The 15,961-nt window shown below is 50.4% G+C and overlaps 1 protein-coding gene across 1 annotated transcript in view; it reads right to left on the bottom strand.

The window, feature by feature from the left end:
• The window catches only part of NTRK3 (neurotrophic receptor tyrosine kinase 3), a 455,727-nt gene extending 441,916 nt beyond the window's left edge, over positions 1-13,811 (bottom strand). The window contains exon 1 of the mRNA XM_073304182.1: positions 13,745-13,811. Within this exon, the coding sequence (XP_073160283.1) occupies positions 13,745-13,773 (29 nt within the window). The 5' untranslated portion in view covers positions 13,774-13,811. The remainder of the gene's footprint in view (positions 1-13,744) is intronic.
• Positions 13,812-15,961: the final 2,150 nt, after the last annotated feature.

Genomic DNA, 15,961 nt, shown 5'->3' with positions numbered 1-15,961 from the left:
CTCATGTGCAGCCGCCCAAGTGCGCACCTTAGAGGGACCTATCCGTGGACTACCTGAATGGAGCTCGCGGACCACTGGCGGTCCACGGACCACAGTTTGAGAACTTCTGACCTAGACAAATTGGAGGATTGGGCCAAAAGAAATCTGATGAGGTTCAACAAGGACAAATGAAGGGTCCTGCACTTAGGATGGAAGAATCCCATGCACTGCTACAGGCTGGGGAACAACAGGCTAAGCGGCAGTTCTGCAGAAAAGGACCTGGTGATTATAGTGGATGAGAAGCTGGATATGAGTCAACAGTGTACCCTTGTTGCCAAGAAGGCCAATGGCATATTGGGCTGTCTTAGTGGAAGCATTGCCAGCAGAGATGGTGAGGCTGGATTTGGCCATGTTACAAAGGGTTGCCAACTATTGGCACAGCTGGGGCAGGCATCAGCTGGAGCCTTCAAGCCCCAGCCACAGAGACACCCATCCCTTTGCCTATTGGGTCACCTCACGTGCTGCCCATTCCTTTGAATATGAAGATGCCCACAGGGAAGCTGAAGTGCCAGGCTGTGACTGCCTCCAGGGAGACAGGCTTCTGCCATGAGAACTCAGGCCACACCATGGCACAGATGCACTTCCGGGTTGGCACCAATGCTTTGCCCCATGCAGAGAGCTCATGTCCACTTGCATTACACACAGCGAACAATTTAATTTATCCCTGGCTCCCCGATCCTCATAACAATGGGAGCCTCCAGCCCCAGCACGCAGCCCAGATCCACTAAGACAGCTCCAGATTCATATTCATCAGGAAATTCAACCTCCTGTAAAGAATCCCTGCATCAGCATCTTGCAGTGAGTCCTGACCCCTCAGCCCACTCTGTCCAGCCAGGACATCATTACAAACCTCATTAGTGCAAAGGAAACAGTAATGCTGCCTGAGGGATTCATGTGGACCAGCGAGGGGCCTCCATTTTTTCCTCTGAGGCTAGACTCCCCGTCCCCCCCGGCTGCTGACTTTGAATCAATGGGCTACAGAGATACAGTGGAGCAGAGCTCCATCCTCGGGAAAGTTGCTCCCTGGTGCGGCCCTGCTGGTAGCCTACTAACTCGCTAGGCTGTCAGCCTGTTTGTTCACACACAACCCCATGCAAGGTCAGTTCCCTCTCATCTTGGGAACTTGCCCCTCTGCGCCCCTCCCTTTAAAGCCCTATTGGGAGCACCATGGGCACCCATCCAGTGGGCACATCCCCATGACACCAGTTCATCTGGGAGGGGCTCAGGCAGGAGAGAGCTACAAGGGAGAACAAACCCTGCCCTGTGCCCCGCTCCGCTGCCTAAGTCAACACCCTGATCAGAAATCCCTGCAGGGAGCCAGGGAAGGAATTAAAAGCACCGGCAGGCCTGGCGCTGCCTGGGACCCAGGGTGTGGTGTGAGCAGAGAGGCCAAGGAGACTCAACTCCCCACTGACCCCCAGAGAGGATCCTGCCTGGCAGCCGCTGGGCAAGCTCCTTTGACTCAGCCCTGCCCTGGGGATCAGCCCTTTGGTCTCTGGGGATCTCAAGAGTGGCACCTTCCATCAGCCCTAAATGAAACTTTAAGGGGAGGAAAATGACCAGCATGTCAATACATCCTTAACTGAGACTTCTAATGCTGCTTCTTTGGAATGTGCCCACCAGGGGGGCGGTGTTCAGCCCCTGGAACAAGACCAGCTGCCACCGCTGGACGCCTGCAACAGCACTCGCTCGCGGGAGTGAAGGGCAGTTCTGTGAATCCTGCTCAGAGCTGAAAGCCAAGGGAGCCAGGCTCTGTCCCCACAGCTCCTGTCATAGGCCTCCCCTCTCTGTGCCTGTACCCTCAGGTGGAAGCTGAAAGGGATGGAAGATGGGGTATTAAGATGATCATTCTGCTCCCTGGTGCAAGCCGAAACCACCTGGTATGGCAGCGGGAGGTGTGAATAAGACCCTGGCCCTCACCATAGTAATCGAGGGGGTGGGGAGGGGTGGGGTTCTCCTTGTGGGTAGATGGGAGTCTAGAGAAGCTTCATGCTAACGCTGCCAGGTGTGTGTGCCAGGCTGGGGAGCCTAAAGAGAACCTTGGCCTCTGGCTGGATCCACAGTGCCTTGGGAAAAAGCCAGAATGCCCCCAATGCTGGGCTCTGGCCTGGAGCCCCAGGCTCAGGCAGGGAGGAGATCTGAGGAGCTCCCCCAGAAAGCCGGGGCCCCAGGCTGGCTGCTACGCTGGTGCCAGACGGTGGATGAGATTACAAGAATTTGGTTTTCAAATAATCCATAAACCTGGCTGAGCCAATGGCATTTTATATGCATTATCTTGTAATCCCAGAGAAGAGAACATTTCAGAGCAAAGAGCCTGATTCTCCCTCCCTGCGAGGACTCTAACAAGCTACAGATAATCCCTTTTTTGTTGGAAGGTACTTACAGGGAATCTACAAAGGCACAAGGGCTTTGCCAATTCCACAGCACAAGTGCCCGCTGGTTACTTTGCATACCAGTGGCACCTGGCTGCACATGGCTACGGTGCCTCTGTGACACAGCCTGGGGCACATGGATGCAGGGTCCAGCATGGGGCAAAGCCTAGGTAAGGCACCCAGCATGGCCAGGTTTGCATGGGTACATCACCATGTGCATGCTACAGACATAGATGTGGCAGATGGTTTCTAGAGTTCCATTAGAGGACACATTAGAGGCTGTGGGCTCAGCTACAGGAGTGCCAGGAGAGTCCCAAGGGATCTTAAGAATATAAGAGCTGCCGTCCTGGGTCAGACCTTGGTCCATCTTGCCCAGTATCCTGTCTCCGACAGCAGTCCATACTAGAGCTTCAGGGAGAGGGTACACTCCTGGCTTCTGGTAGTCACAGGTTTAGGGTTGCATCCTTGATCATCTTGGCTAATAGCCATTGATAGACCTATCATCCATGAATGTATCCAGTTTTTTTAACCCAGTTTTGCTTCTGGCCACCACAACATCCACAATGGGTGGCAGAGGTTAGTTGTGCATTGTGTGAAAAAGTACTTCCTCTTGTTTGCATTAAACCTGCTGCCTCTTAATTTCTTAGCATGATCCCTTGTTTTTGAATTGTGGAAAGGGGTAAATAACACTTCTCTATTAACTTTCTGTATACAATTAATGATTTTATAGATCTCTATCAAATCCCCCCTTAGTTGTCTCTTTTCTAAACTGAACAGCCCTACTCTCTTGAGTCTCTCCTTGTATGGATTCCCTTGATCATCTTTGTTGCCCTTCTCCAAACCTTTTTCAGTTCCACTATATCCTTTTTGAGCTTGGGCAACCAGAAATGGACACAGTATTCATGGTGTGGATGCACCATGGATTTATAAGTGGTATTATACTATTTTGTCTTTTTTTTATCCCTTCCCTAATAGTTCCTAACGTACTGATAGCTTTTTTGGCTGCTGCTGTGAATTGAGCAGAAATTTCTAGAGAACTATCCACAGTGACTCCAAGAACTCTTTCTTGGGTGGTAACAGCTAATTTGGACCTCATCCTTGTGTATGTGTAGTTGGAATTATTTTTTCCAATGTTCATTACTTTACTCTAAACGACATTGAATGTCATCTGCCATTTTGTTGCCCAGTCACCCAGTTTTGTGAGATCCCCTTGTAACTCCTTGCAGTTTGCTTTGTACTTCACTATCTCGAATAATTTTGTATTGTCTGCAGCCTTTGCCACTTCACTATTCACTCCTGTTTCCAGATCATGAATGAATATGTTGAACAGCACAGGTCCCAGTACAGATCCTTAAGGGACCCTGCTGTTCACCTTTCTCCTTTATGAAAACTGGCCATTTACTCCTTCCCTTTGTTTTCTATATTTTAACCAGTAACTGATCCATGAGAGGTCCTTCCCTATTATCTCATGACTACTTTAGTTTCCTTTAGAGCCTTTGGCAAGGGACCTTGTCAAAGGCTTTCTGAAAGTCCAAGTACGCTTTATATCAACTGGATCACCCTTATCCGCATGCTTGTTGACTCCCTCAAAGAATTCTAATAAATTGGTGACACATGACTTCCCTTTACAAATGGGAACAATCGTGTTCCAACAAAATTGTGTTTATCTATGTGGCTGATAATTCTGTTCTTTACTATAGTTTCTACCACTTTGCCTGGCCCTGAAATTAGGTTTACTGGCCAGTTATTGCCAGGAGTACCTCTGGAGCCCTTTTGAGGAATTGGTTATTACATATTGGTCTATAGTGTATTTGTTTCCCAGGCAGCTCCCACGCAATGTTACCAACTCTCCTCCAGAGGCAACGGAATCCCACTGAGCTACAGGCAGGCTTCCAAGGGCCCACCCCAGCTCCTGTTGAATCAACAGCAAAACTCTGCTGCCTGCAGTGGGAGCTGGAGAAGGCTCTTTGTGGGAGAGTCTCACAGGGGCCTGTGTGACGGTCCCCCTGACAGTGGGGGTGGGATGGGACTCGGAGCTGGAGGCCAATGTAGACTCATGCCAGTTTTCTGAGTAACCCAAGAGGACTAACAGGGGTGGCATTCTATTCTGAACTGAGATTGTACCAAGCCTGTGAAAATCCCCCGACAAGGCAGGGCTGTGGCCTGCAGTGTCCCAGAGGAAGGAGTCCAGCCACAGGGGTCCTTCAACCATACCCCTGGCCAGGTCAGGCAGAATGCCCCATACAGCCCAAGCCAAACAATCCTTATCCTTCCACCAAGCCGAGGAGAGGCAGAGCCTGCGTGGAATGGGGATGTTTCCATGGCATTTGGGGAAGGGCCTTGTCAGCTGAGAAACAAAATTTGCCTCTCATCTCAAATGGGTGGGAGCAGGACTGGCTGCAGCAGCTTCAGAGCTACTTTACTACAGAAGCAGAGGGCAGAGGAGTGGACACTGACGGGGGCAGGAGGGCAGCCTGTTCTTGACCCTCCTTCCCCAGTCCTGCTCCAGCAGCTCTCCCTGCTGCTCTCATCTTTGAACCCAGAACTTTCCTACTACAAATGCCCTGGGAATCTCTAGGATAAAGCTTGGGGGCTTAGAGATCAATGGCACAAATACATCCAAGACTCTGCTGATGCACCTTCCTCCTGACCTACAGGCTGCCCCCACTCTCCAATATTCTGCATCCAGAGTCTCTTTCTGGAGGCTCCTCTCTCCCCAGCCCTGGGGCAGACCGTGGAAGCAAACGCTGCTTACACTGGGCAGAGATGGAAACGTTGCTAAATGTTCCAGGGGCGTCACTCCCCCAACCTAGCTGTAGCCATCAGCTCACAGCAGGGCTGATGCAGCCCATGGGTCAGTGCCAGAGATGGTACCTCCTACGCCCCTCCTGGCCATCTGGAATATGCTGCTGGGCACGTCAAACCCAGGAGGAGAGGGAGGGGGAGGGGCTTTACAGCCTAATAATTTATGGAGCTGCTGGCGAGTTTTCACACTCTCGCCAGATTCAGCTGTTTGGGCTCTGATTGACATGCTTCCATTGGGGAGAGACAGCCCACCCCCAGGGGGAAGTTCTCTGTGTGGCTCTGATGAGGGCAGGGGGCAGTATGACAGCCCAGGGCCACCTGGCATGATAGGAGATACCAACTGGAACCAACACAAGCCCTGTTGGACACAAGTTCTGACAGTGATGGACAGACAGCTGGGGCTAGGTCCTGGGTCTGCTAAAGAAGGCAGCAGCCATCATTAAAGAGGATGCCTCAAAGCACAAGCAGAGCTGGATGCAGCCCAGGGTAGGACTAGAATAGCAGGGGGGGGTTAGGGTGCCTAGGAGTGGAGGAGCAAGGGGAATGGCAGGTTGGAGTTGAGGCACATTGGCAGAGCTTTAGGGAGAAGGGAAGAGAAGCCAGGACTAGGACAGTAAAGTTTCTGCAGGGCCGAGGGTTGTGGTGCGGGGACCCAGAAATGGATTGAGGTGTCGTGACAGATCAGTGTAGGGAGAGCCCAAGCCTGGAATAGCTGGGAGTGCTGTAGGCCAGGAGTGAGGGGCATCAGCAGAGCTGTAGGGGGTGCAGGTCTGGAACAACTTTGGGGTTGGCCTGTTACTTTCACGAGTGCTACATTAATGCACAGGTTTTACTGATGGTAATTAAAGTGAATGGATTCTCTGCTAAATTGCAGCTGGGAGGCTGACACCCTTCCGCTCAGGAGCCAGTCACAAGCATTTGGGGATTGAGAGACTCCCGTGACAGCCTACTATGGCAGGCAGCTCTCCTCCTCCTGGCCCAGCACAGCCCTGATATCACACTCCCACCTGCCTTGGGAAGAGACACAAACATGCAGAGAGCTTGGCCTGTTAGTCCTGGAGGGTTAGTCCTGGGCATGGCCTGGGCTTGTGTTACCAGGCGATCCTACCCCTGGCCAAGGCTCCCCACCCTCGAGAGAGTTCAGTGCGGATGAAGCTGGTTCTTGCCACCCTCATGAATTCTGCGAGGGACGCTGAGAGGTGGGGGAAAGCATTAGGGGTCAAAGCAGTGTTTTAAATGGCTTAGAGCAGGGGTGGGCAATAATTTTCGCTGCGGGGCCACTCCATGAATTTTGGTAAGTTGCCATGGGCCACACATTTCTACTATATTAATAGAGGGGGTGCAGGGTCTGGGAGGGAGTTTGGGTGCGGGAGGGAGCTCCGGGCTGGTGCAAAGTGTTGGGGTGCAGGAGAGGGTGAGGGGTGTGGGCTCTGGGAGGGAGTTTGGTGCAGGAGGGGGTTCTGACCTGGGGCAGAGGGTTGGGGTGCAGGAGGTGGTGCGAGGTGCAGGCTCTGGCCAGGAGGCACTTACCACAGGTGGCTCCCACCTGATGGCACAGCAAGGCTCAGGCAGGCTGCCTGCCTGCCATGGCCCCACACTGCTCCCAGAAGCAGCTCTGGCACCGCCCTCAAGCACCGCCCCTGCAACTCCCATAGGCCAGTTTCTGGGAGTGGCATGGGGCCACGGCAGGCAGGCAGCCTGCCTGAGTGCCCCACTGCGCCGTGGGACTTTTAGTGGCCCAGACTCGGAGATTGTGAGGGGGCAGAGGAGGTTGGACAGAAATATTAGGTGGGCCAGATCCAGCCCATGGGCCGTATTTTGCGCACCCCTGGCCTAGAGCCACTTTTACCTGCGGCTGGAGTCCTCGACTCAGCCTCTTGGTCCCAGAATAGAGTCCCTCCATCTCTTCACAGCTCTGTAATTGAAGGCTCTCCAACCCTATCCACAACACAGGGACATATTCACACAGTGCGAGAGGGAAGCTATTTGCTACCTTCACCAGAGGAAGCACCTACCACTTGGCCCATTGGAAATTTGAGCCTGACAGTCTCACAGCTTGTGCCTGCCTCTAGCAAAACCGCCATGTCCACACACACGTACTTTGCCATGAACATACATGTGCAGCCACCACACACACACAACCATACACTCTTACCCCTCCACCCCTTCCATTCTCAATGGCCCCATAACCTGACCCTCCGTTGGCCTCTCTCTCTACTCCCCTCACTGTGCTCAAGGGATAGAGCCATTCCGGCCTTCTGAGCCACTGGGAGCTTGGCAGAGCGGCCAGCTGCTGCACCACTCCCTCTGCACCAGCCTCCCCAGGGCCATTCTGGCACAAGCCTCCCATGCTCTGAGCAGGGTTGGACCATGGGGTGGTAATAAGCACTGGCAGCTGGTCCAGGCTATTGCTCCTGCCCTTGCTGCTGACACTGATGGAGCTGATGCCCTGGGAGAGCTTAAGGAAAAGCTCAGTGTAGGAGAAGCTGATGGGATTTCTCAGGCAGAGCCTGCCACCTAGTGGCACAGTAAGGTGTTGGCCTACACACTGCTGTCAACAAACATTTGCTAGAAGACAGGTTTCAGAGTAACAGCCGTGTTAGTCTGTATTCGCAAAAAGAAAAGGAGTACTAGTGGCACCTTAGAGACTAACCAATTTGCATCCGATGAAGTGAGCTGTAGCTCACAAAAGCTTATGCTCAAATAAATTGGTTAGTCTCTAAGGTGCCACTAGTACTCCTTTTCTATTTGCTAGAAGAGGAAGCCAAATTTGCCTTTTAAATTAGATCTAGCCCCATATCTGAGCCAGAGAGCATGGACCAGAGCTGCCCACAGCCTCAGAGCCCCAGTGCAAGGCAGCTCTGGCAGGGAGCTTCTCCTCTCCCTCTAGGCCATGGCTATGAGAGGAGGGAAGGCATTTCTTAGGTAAGCAGCAGCCCAGATCACAGTGGGTCAATTCAACGAAAGCATAGTAAAGACACACCCTGCTGAGACCCACCTCCACCCCTTAGTACAGTGTTTCTCAACCAGTGAGGACGAGGAGAAGTCACAGAAGGCAATGGGGGCTGTGACGTGTTAAAGTTGTTATTACAAACAAAAGTAAAGAAAATCTGGTTCCTGGACTCCATGCACACGCTTACCCTTCAGGGTCAAGCATTCACAGTCAGACTCTCGTACTGTAAATGAAAGGGGATTGCAAAAAATAATAATAAAAAAAACTGACTTCAAATAAGGGAATTGCCAACCTGGAAAGTTTGAGAAACACTGATTTAGCACATGGGACACTCGATCTTTCTGGGGCTGGCCTGCATCCCATTATAACAACCCCAGATAGTCTTAGGTTTTAATGTAATGTTACGCATGAGCAACCACAGCCTCCTCTGAAACATGGCACCTCCAGCCCTGCAGCACCGTGACTGGGGCATGGGGGTCAGCATTGGTTCAGCAGAGAGCGCCCCCGTGGCTGGGGCAGCTGACTCAGAGCCTCCAGCACACTATGTGGTATTGGAGTTAGCACTGACTCAGAGAGGAAGGCATCCTCTCTCTGAAGCCCAGTGCCCACTAGCATCACCTTAAGGGATAAGGATCACCATCGACTCAGAGGGGATAGAGCTGGTAGCAGCTGGCAGGTCTGAAGAAAGAGGCCAGCCCAGTAACAAGCGGTAATCAGCTAGCTTTGTCTCTGCAACGACCCTCGACTGTCCTATCTAACATGGTAGAACGGGCACATATCTGGGGCTGCAGGGTGCTGGGCCGGGCCAGCACACCCACAGGACCGAAAGAAGTACACCAAGAACTTTCCTCCCTTGTCCCACTGGGCAAGGTAGCCAGAAAGTCGCTTCAATGAGTGCAGGTGGGTTTGGGATCTCCCACAGAAGCCCAGGTGGGCCGCTCAGGAGTCTGAAGAACAGTTGGGTTTCCCCTCCTTCTCTCCCCACTAGGACCATTTGCATTAACATGGGTTGATTTCTCCTTAGGAGCCTCTTAACTCATCTGCTTATTCACCCCCATCTAAAGTGAATGACACACCTCCATCAGCCCCACTGCAGCTGGGATTTCCCCTACACCTGTGGGGTTAGGAGGCCAGTGGGAAAGAGCAGTCACCAGCAGATGGACTCAGAAGCCACAAGAATCCTGTTTCCAGACCAGTGAAATCAAGGGGGTAGAAAGGCAGGCAGCCTGGGAGAATGGTCACTACTAGAAGGTTTCTAAAGTCCCTGCAGCCCAGCACCATGCCAGGGGATTGGGATCAGCATTGACTCAGAGAGGACAGCACCCACTATTGAGTCACTAACATCGTTTCCCCCAGCACATGGCCCCTTACTCAGCACGGGGTCAGAATTGATTCAAAAGGACCACCAGTTCCACGCTCTGAAGCAAGCCCTTTTTAGCACAACGCTGGGCAAGAGTCTGTCCTGAGTCAGAAAGATTCATCCATACTGCTTCATGCAACACAGAGCCCCTCACACAAGTGGAGCACTGAAGTCGGCCCTGACTCAGAGAGGGAGAGTCACCCATACTGCTCCCTGAAGCACAGCAGCCCCTGCATGATCCTGGGGTCTGCAAGAGCAGTCCATGATTTACTAGCACCTACCCTTCGCGTTTGGCTGTCTGCTCTTGAACACACCCCATAGCTTTCCTAAGATCATCCAACATTCTAATTCCAAGGATCGCAAAACAATTTGTTTTCCAGAGTGGCACACTGGTGTCGGACGCTAATGGGATACGTTGGTGATTTGGAAGACCGGCCCAGGGCAGGTCAGCGGCTTACAAATGTGCAGACCCAGATTTCATAATTAGCACATGGCTCAGATTTCCCCCAATGCTTCCAAAACAGCAATAGGCAACGGATTACTCAGAATTCAAAAGCGAATGGGATTTGTGACCCATTATATTAACCAGAGACGGGGCAAAGCTCTGCCGAGTGAGCACTGCTGACAGGGCACCAAACCAATTATGAAGAGCTCACAGATCACTAAGCTGGATATATACACACATCAAGATAAATTCCTATTTGCCTGCAAATGCAGGATGCTGCCTAAGCCGCCCTACCCAAGCTGGTTTGCTTTTCTATGTGCCCATTAAACTTGGATTATATCTAGTTACTTTCCCTGGTAATTCACTTCCCCCACAGGTTTAGTGCTCAGGAATAACATTTGGGAGGGTAAAACCTGAAAGGATAAATGTAATGTGTGTAATTACTTTGATGAATGAGAGAGAGCAGAAGGCAGGCAGGGAGTACACTGAGCTATAAGGCCACACACACACAATCATGGATGGGAATGCCACCGATGCTACTGGCAGATACATAGAACAACCAGACTGGATCAAACCCGAAGTCCAGTCAGTCCTGTATCCTGGCTCTGGAAGTTAGATGCTTCATAGGAAGGTGTAAAAACCCTGCAGTGGGCAGATGTGGGATAATCTGCCCCAATCTTAGGTCTCCTCCTGATCTCTAATAGTTAGAGATGGGCTTCAGCCAATAAGCATAAGGTTTAACAGCGCTTCCAAAATGTGTTGTCAATCATAACAACTCTGGCTATTCTATATCTATATATTTATCTATATAAAAGTCCAGTCCCTTTTAGAATCCTGCTAAGCTCCTGGTATAAATGACTCCCTGGGGCAATGAGTTTCAGTCTAATCACACATTGCGTGAAAAAAGTCTTTCCTTGTATCTGTTTTGAATTTGCTCCCTTTTAATTTCATTAAATATCCTTTTGTCCCTGTCTTACAAGATACTTCTGGGTGGCAGGGGAAACCCAGCTGGAGTCAGTTTCCCTCTGTGGAGCTTTATAGATAGAATCATAGACGTGTAGGGCTGGAAGGGACCTCAGTAGATCATCTAGACCAGTCCCCTGCACTAAAGGCAGGACTAAGTAATAACTAGACCATTCCAAGTTCTTAAAGAGAAAAATGTCCTTCTTGCGAGAGTCATATCTTGCGAGAGTCATATCTAAAACAGCCCCCTGCCCTTAAACCTCCTGCTCCAATTGTCTCCCACTGACCTTGATACCTTCAATGCGTTTGCTTCTCTTGTTTTTCTGACTTGAAGATGAAGTCTTATTAAGGTCAGAAGGGACCATCATGATCATCTAGTCCAGGGGTGGGCAATATACAGCCCGCAGGCCAGATCCGGCCTAACATTTCTGTCCAGTCCACCAGGCTCTTTGGCTGCCTCCTTGCGATATCTGGGCCGCTAAAAGTCCTGCGGCAAGGCAGGGCACTCAGGCAGGTTGCCTGCCTGCCGTGACCCCACACCACTCCTGGAAGCAGCCAGCGGCTGCTGGCATATCTCTGTGCGCCCCTGGCCGGGGGAGGCAGCTCCACACACTGCCCCCACCCCCAGCACCGTCTTCACAGCTCCCATTGGCTGGAAACCAGCCGCCTGTGGTAAGTGCCTCCCGGCCAGGGCCTGCACCTCGCAGCCCCTCCCTCACCCCAACCCTCTGCCCCAGGTCAGACCCCTCTCCTGCACCCCAAAACTCTGCCCCAGCCCGGAGCTCCCTCCTGCACCCAAACTCCCTCCCAGACCCTGCACCCCCTCCATTAATATAGTAGAAATGTGTGGCCCGTGACGACTTACCAAAATTCATGGAGTGGCCCCCCTGTGAAAATTATTGCCCACCCTTGAGCTAGTCTGACCTCCTGCACATTGTAGGCCACAGAACCTCACCCACCCACTCCAGTAATACACCCCTAACCTGTGGCTGAGTTACTGAAGTCCTCAAATCATGATTTAAAGACTTCAGGTTACAGAAACTCCACCATTTACACTAGTTTAAATCTGCAAGTGACCTGTGCTCCACTCTGTAGAGGAAGGTGAAAATCTCCCAGTGTCTCTGCCAATCTGACCCAGGGGAAAATTCCTTTCCAACCTCATACGCTGGTGAGTCAGGCCCTGAACATGTGAGCAAGACCCATCAGGCAGACACCTAGGAAAGAATTCTCTGTAGTAAGCCCGCTCCCTTTAGTGTCCCATCACCAGCCATGGAAGAGATTTCTAAGTCAGCTCCTCTCTGCTAATACCTCACCCTGTTATGCACATCCTGACCCTCCCTTCTATCCCTGTGCATCCTCCTCAGTGCTGACCTACAGCAACCCCTGCTGGTCCAAGACTTGTCGTGCACAGCCAGCTAGGCATGTCAGGTTATATGGATGGTTTCATACCGTGGGAGAAAATATCCGCTAGACACTAGAGAGACCAGGTAAATGCTTGCCACTGGTGACCTAAATCAGGCTTTGAAACCCTTAGCTGACTGTGCCACCTGGCTGCACGGAGTGAAATTTGCTTCACTCAGCACAGGCTCCTTTTGCAGACTGCATACACCAGCTTATGGGAGAAACAGGCAGAGCTCAGAAATGCTGTGAGCTGTCAGAGAAATTCCCGTACAACGTTCCTCATGCTTCTGATGGTGCAGAACTTCCAACACAAATAAGATTCAGGGGGGTTTAATCGAGTGAGAAAGAAACTGCCAAGAAATCTAGAGCCCTCTCTCTCCACCATTTTTTCCAGCAAGGAAAACAGAGTGCACAGGAGGCCTTATATACCATCATTAAATATACCAAGAAACAGAACAGCTGAGGCCCAGCCAAGATGCCAGCAAGAGGCCTGTAGACCCCGCCCACACCACACATGCTCCCTACTGGCATTTCACACCACAGGAATGTTGGGGCTGTAAATGCAGGGATGAGACAGGGGAACATGGGGCTGGGGCCAAAATCTACCAGTCATGTACCCACTCCTGGACAGTTCTCAAACCCACTGGGATGTGAGGGTTAATGTAATAAAACACAAAGGATTGCTTGCCATGGCTTTTTGCATGTCCAAAGGCATGTCCTGTTCCTGGGGGATGGGAACACTGGGGAAGGAGGGGCCATAGGGCTGAGTGGGAGCCAAACCTTATCTTCTCTTTCCTTTCCCAGGGAAGAAGGGACAAATCAGAGCAGAGATACACCCAGAATTGAGGGCACAGGACAAGATGGCCTGGGCTGTTTCTACCAGTGCAATGAACAAGATCTCATCCTTCCCAGCTAAGCGGAGCAGGATGGAACCACACTCCGATCCAGGAGTGAAGAATTAGCTCTTGTCATACTACACACCGTCCCCCAAATTAGCCGATTCAAGGGTGCCTACAGCACTAACCCATTGCCACCAACAACAGCCTTGCCAATATTGTCAGCAGAGAGACTAAGGCTTGCATGAGCCCTGGAGACTGGTCTCCCTTCTTCCCCCCAGAAATGGTGCATTTGGGCAAGCTTGAGGACATGTTTGTGATAGAGAGGAGAAAGTAAAACCTCTATGAATTTAAGGACAGGAGGAGACCAGGCGGCTGGGGTGTCAGTGCAGGACCTTTCCCAGTACAACACTCCCAAAGAATGAGGCTCCAAGGGTTGTGTTTTAAGGGTCTCACACTAACTGTACTCCCTGAGCCCTTCATGGTCTACTCCAGAGCTCATGATCTGACTAGCAGAGACCACTGGCTCCTGAACACACACAAGGGGGAAAAGGAAAATTTTTGCCTTACCTGTGAATTTTAGTTCTACGACTCTCCATGTCAGAAAGTCTTCACAATGGGTGTTCTCGGTCTCCCGGGCAAATGGAGGTGACCTTATCTTTGATGAGCCTGAGCTTAGGACTGTCCCTTGGAGAGGACTCTCCAGAATGATAACTGCCAACACTGAAAAATCACTTCTTTCTAAAAGTGCTATTTCACTCAAGCAATTTTCAGCAAAACCTTGACATGAAGCTCAGGGATTTCTGGAAGGGATCCTCTTCCCTTTCCTTAGCAAGTGAGCAGTAGCCTGAGAAAAACCTGGGCACAATGCAATCCTCCAATGAAGGGTCCTGGAATAAAAAATTGTGAATTTTCTCTCTGTCCCCTCCATGTCAGGTAGTCTTCACAATGGGACGTACAAAGCAGCAAACCATCCCTACAGAAGACAGAGGATTCTATTTATCCATGTAGGATTGAAAAGGAATTTAAAGATTACTGGGTCACTCTATTGCCTAACACTCTTCTACCAACCATTGTATCTGAACAATTCTCAGTGGTTAAGGAGGGGCAGGGAGATGTAAATGAAGCTTTTTAAGTCCACCTCTGAGATAAGGGGAGAACAGCCTCCACTGTCAAGTGTCTCTTTCTTACATAGTAGTACCTCAATTTTCCAACTGGACTTTGATGCAAATAGGTCCATCAACAGGATTCCAGCCTGGCCTGTGATACACCAAACAGTGAGATGGTCTAGGTCACATTCCTTTGTTTCTGTGCCAAGTTATACTCCATGTCTCCTCCTTGGACCTCAGCTCTTCCCCTCCCCCCACCACAAGACAGACAAGAATTCAGATATGTGCCCCTTACATGGGGTCTGGTATCTGTACTGATCACCAGCTTCTCTGGACCCAACACCAGACAGCTGTAAATAATATTAAGAAAGCATCTCTTGGTGAATTCAAGTAGTGGATTTGGACGAAGATGTTTACATACTGATCTGCTGCAATTGCTGTCTGGAAGCAAAGAAAGAATTGTGCTGGGTATCCACATGAAACCAGCTAGCCCAGGAGTTGAGAGGGATTTTAATCTTAAGAGAGGTGTGCTAATGTTTGGTGAACTATCTTCTTCCGTTTCTCTTCTGAAATAAATTTGGTCTTTGATAATTATTTAGTTTCTGGAGCTCTGAGCATGCTGTAATTGGCCCTACCACCTGTTCACTCAAAGCCCTGTTTCTGAAGGCTTTTACACAAGGCCCAGGAGCCATTGCTAGCATAAGATCATCCAGAGTAGGGTAGATATGTATCCCTTTCACTTGAAAGGAAGGTTGATGAAGCATTGGGCTGTATATCCATTTAGAAGTTGAGTCCAAAAGGGGACTGCTTTGTATTGAAAATGCTTCTTGTGGTAGCAGAACCCAAAAGTATCCCCGAGTGACTCTCCCCGTGCATACCTTCAGTATATCTCCTGGAGGTGTATTTTCATATTGCTGAGTTTGGGGGGTGATAATGCTGTAAGGACTGATTTCAGTATTTCTGCATGGAATATTGATCTCCTCCTGGATGAAAGACCCAAGATCTAAAATAGGCTGTGTGCTATTGTTTCTTTGTACAACAAAGAATCTTATGCCTTTTCCAAAATATGTCTCCCATGAAACTGGTTCTGTCATTGTAATGTGTAGGAAATGGACTTCTGCACCCTTCATCTTCAGATTCTACAAGGAGACTTGTTGTTACTAGTTTTGATTTATATTAATTCACTTTGGGGAAAGGATAAACTTTGGACAACAAATGAGCTCTATTGAATAACTTTCCCCGATTATCTCAAGTACCCATTTTCGTAAGTGGGTCACTCACACAGATAAGGGCCCATCATTAAGGTAATAGAGGGAGGGTTTGCCCAAACTTGGAAATCCAAAAAAATCACCAGAAGCTTATGGGGCTAGATGTTCCCCCCCCGCCACAAAAGAATCCCAGCCCGAGTCTTCCACCTCTCAGGAAAGGCTGTAACAGCTTCTTCCTCATGTGAAATCTAAGCTGGAGCCTAGAGGAGCAGAGAGGTTTCAAAGGGAACACCTGCTGAGATAAATCAGTTTGAAGATATTCTCACTGGAAGGAGAGTGGGACGTATTACTTTGTATATAGCCTCAACGACAGCTTTGTTGCTGTGCCCCCCACAGATGATATAAGTTCCTGTGGGAGCCCTGGAGGCTGAAAGGGGAAAGGAGGTAGGTCTATCTTCCAGGGAAAGGGA

Source organism: Lepidochelys kempii, chromosome 10 (genome assembly GCF_965140285.1).
Source record: "Lepidochelys kempii isolate rLepKem1 chromosome 10, rLepKem1.hap1, whole genome shotgun sequence".
Classification (NCBI taxonomy): domain Eukaryota; kingdom Metazoa; phylum Chordata; order Testudines; family Cheloniidae; genus Lepidochelys; species Lepidochelys kempii.
The sequence above is the reverse complement of the archived record's forward strand: the minus strand, read 5'-3'. Positions and strand labels throughout refer to the sequence as shown.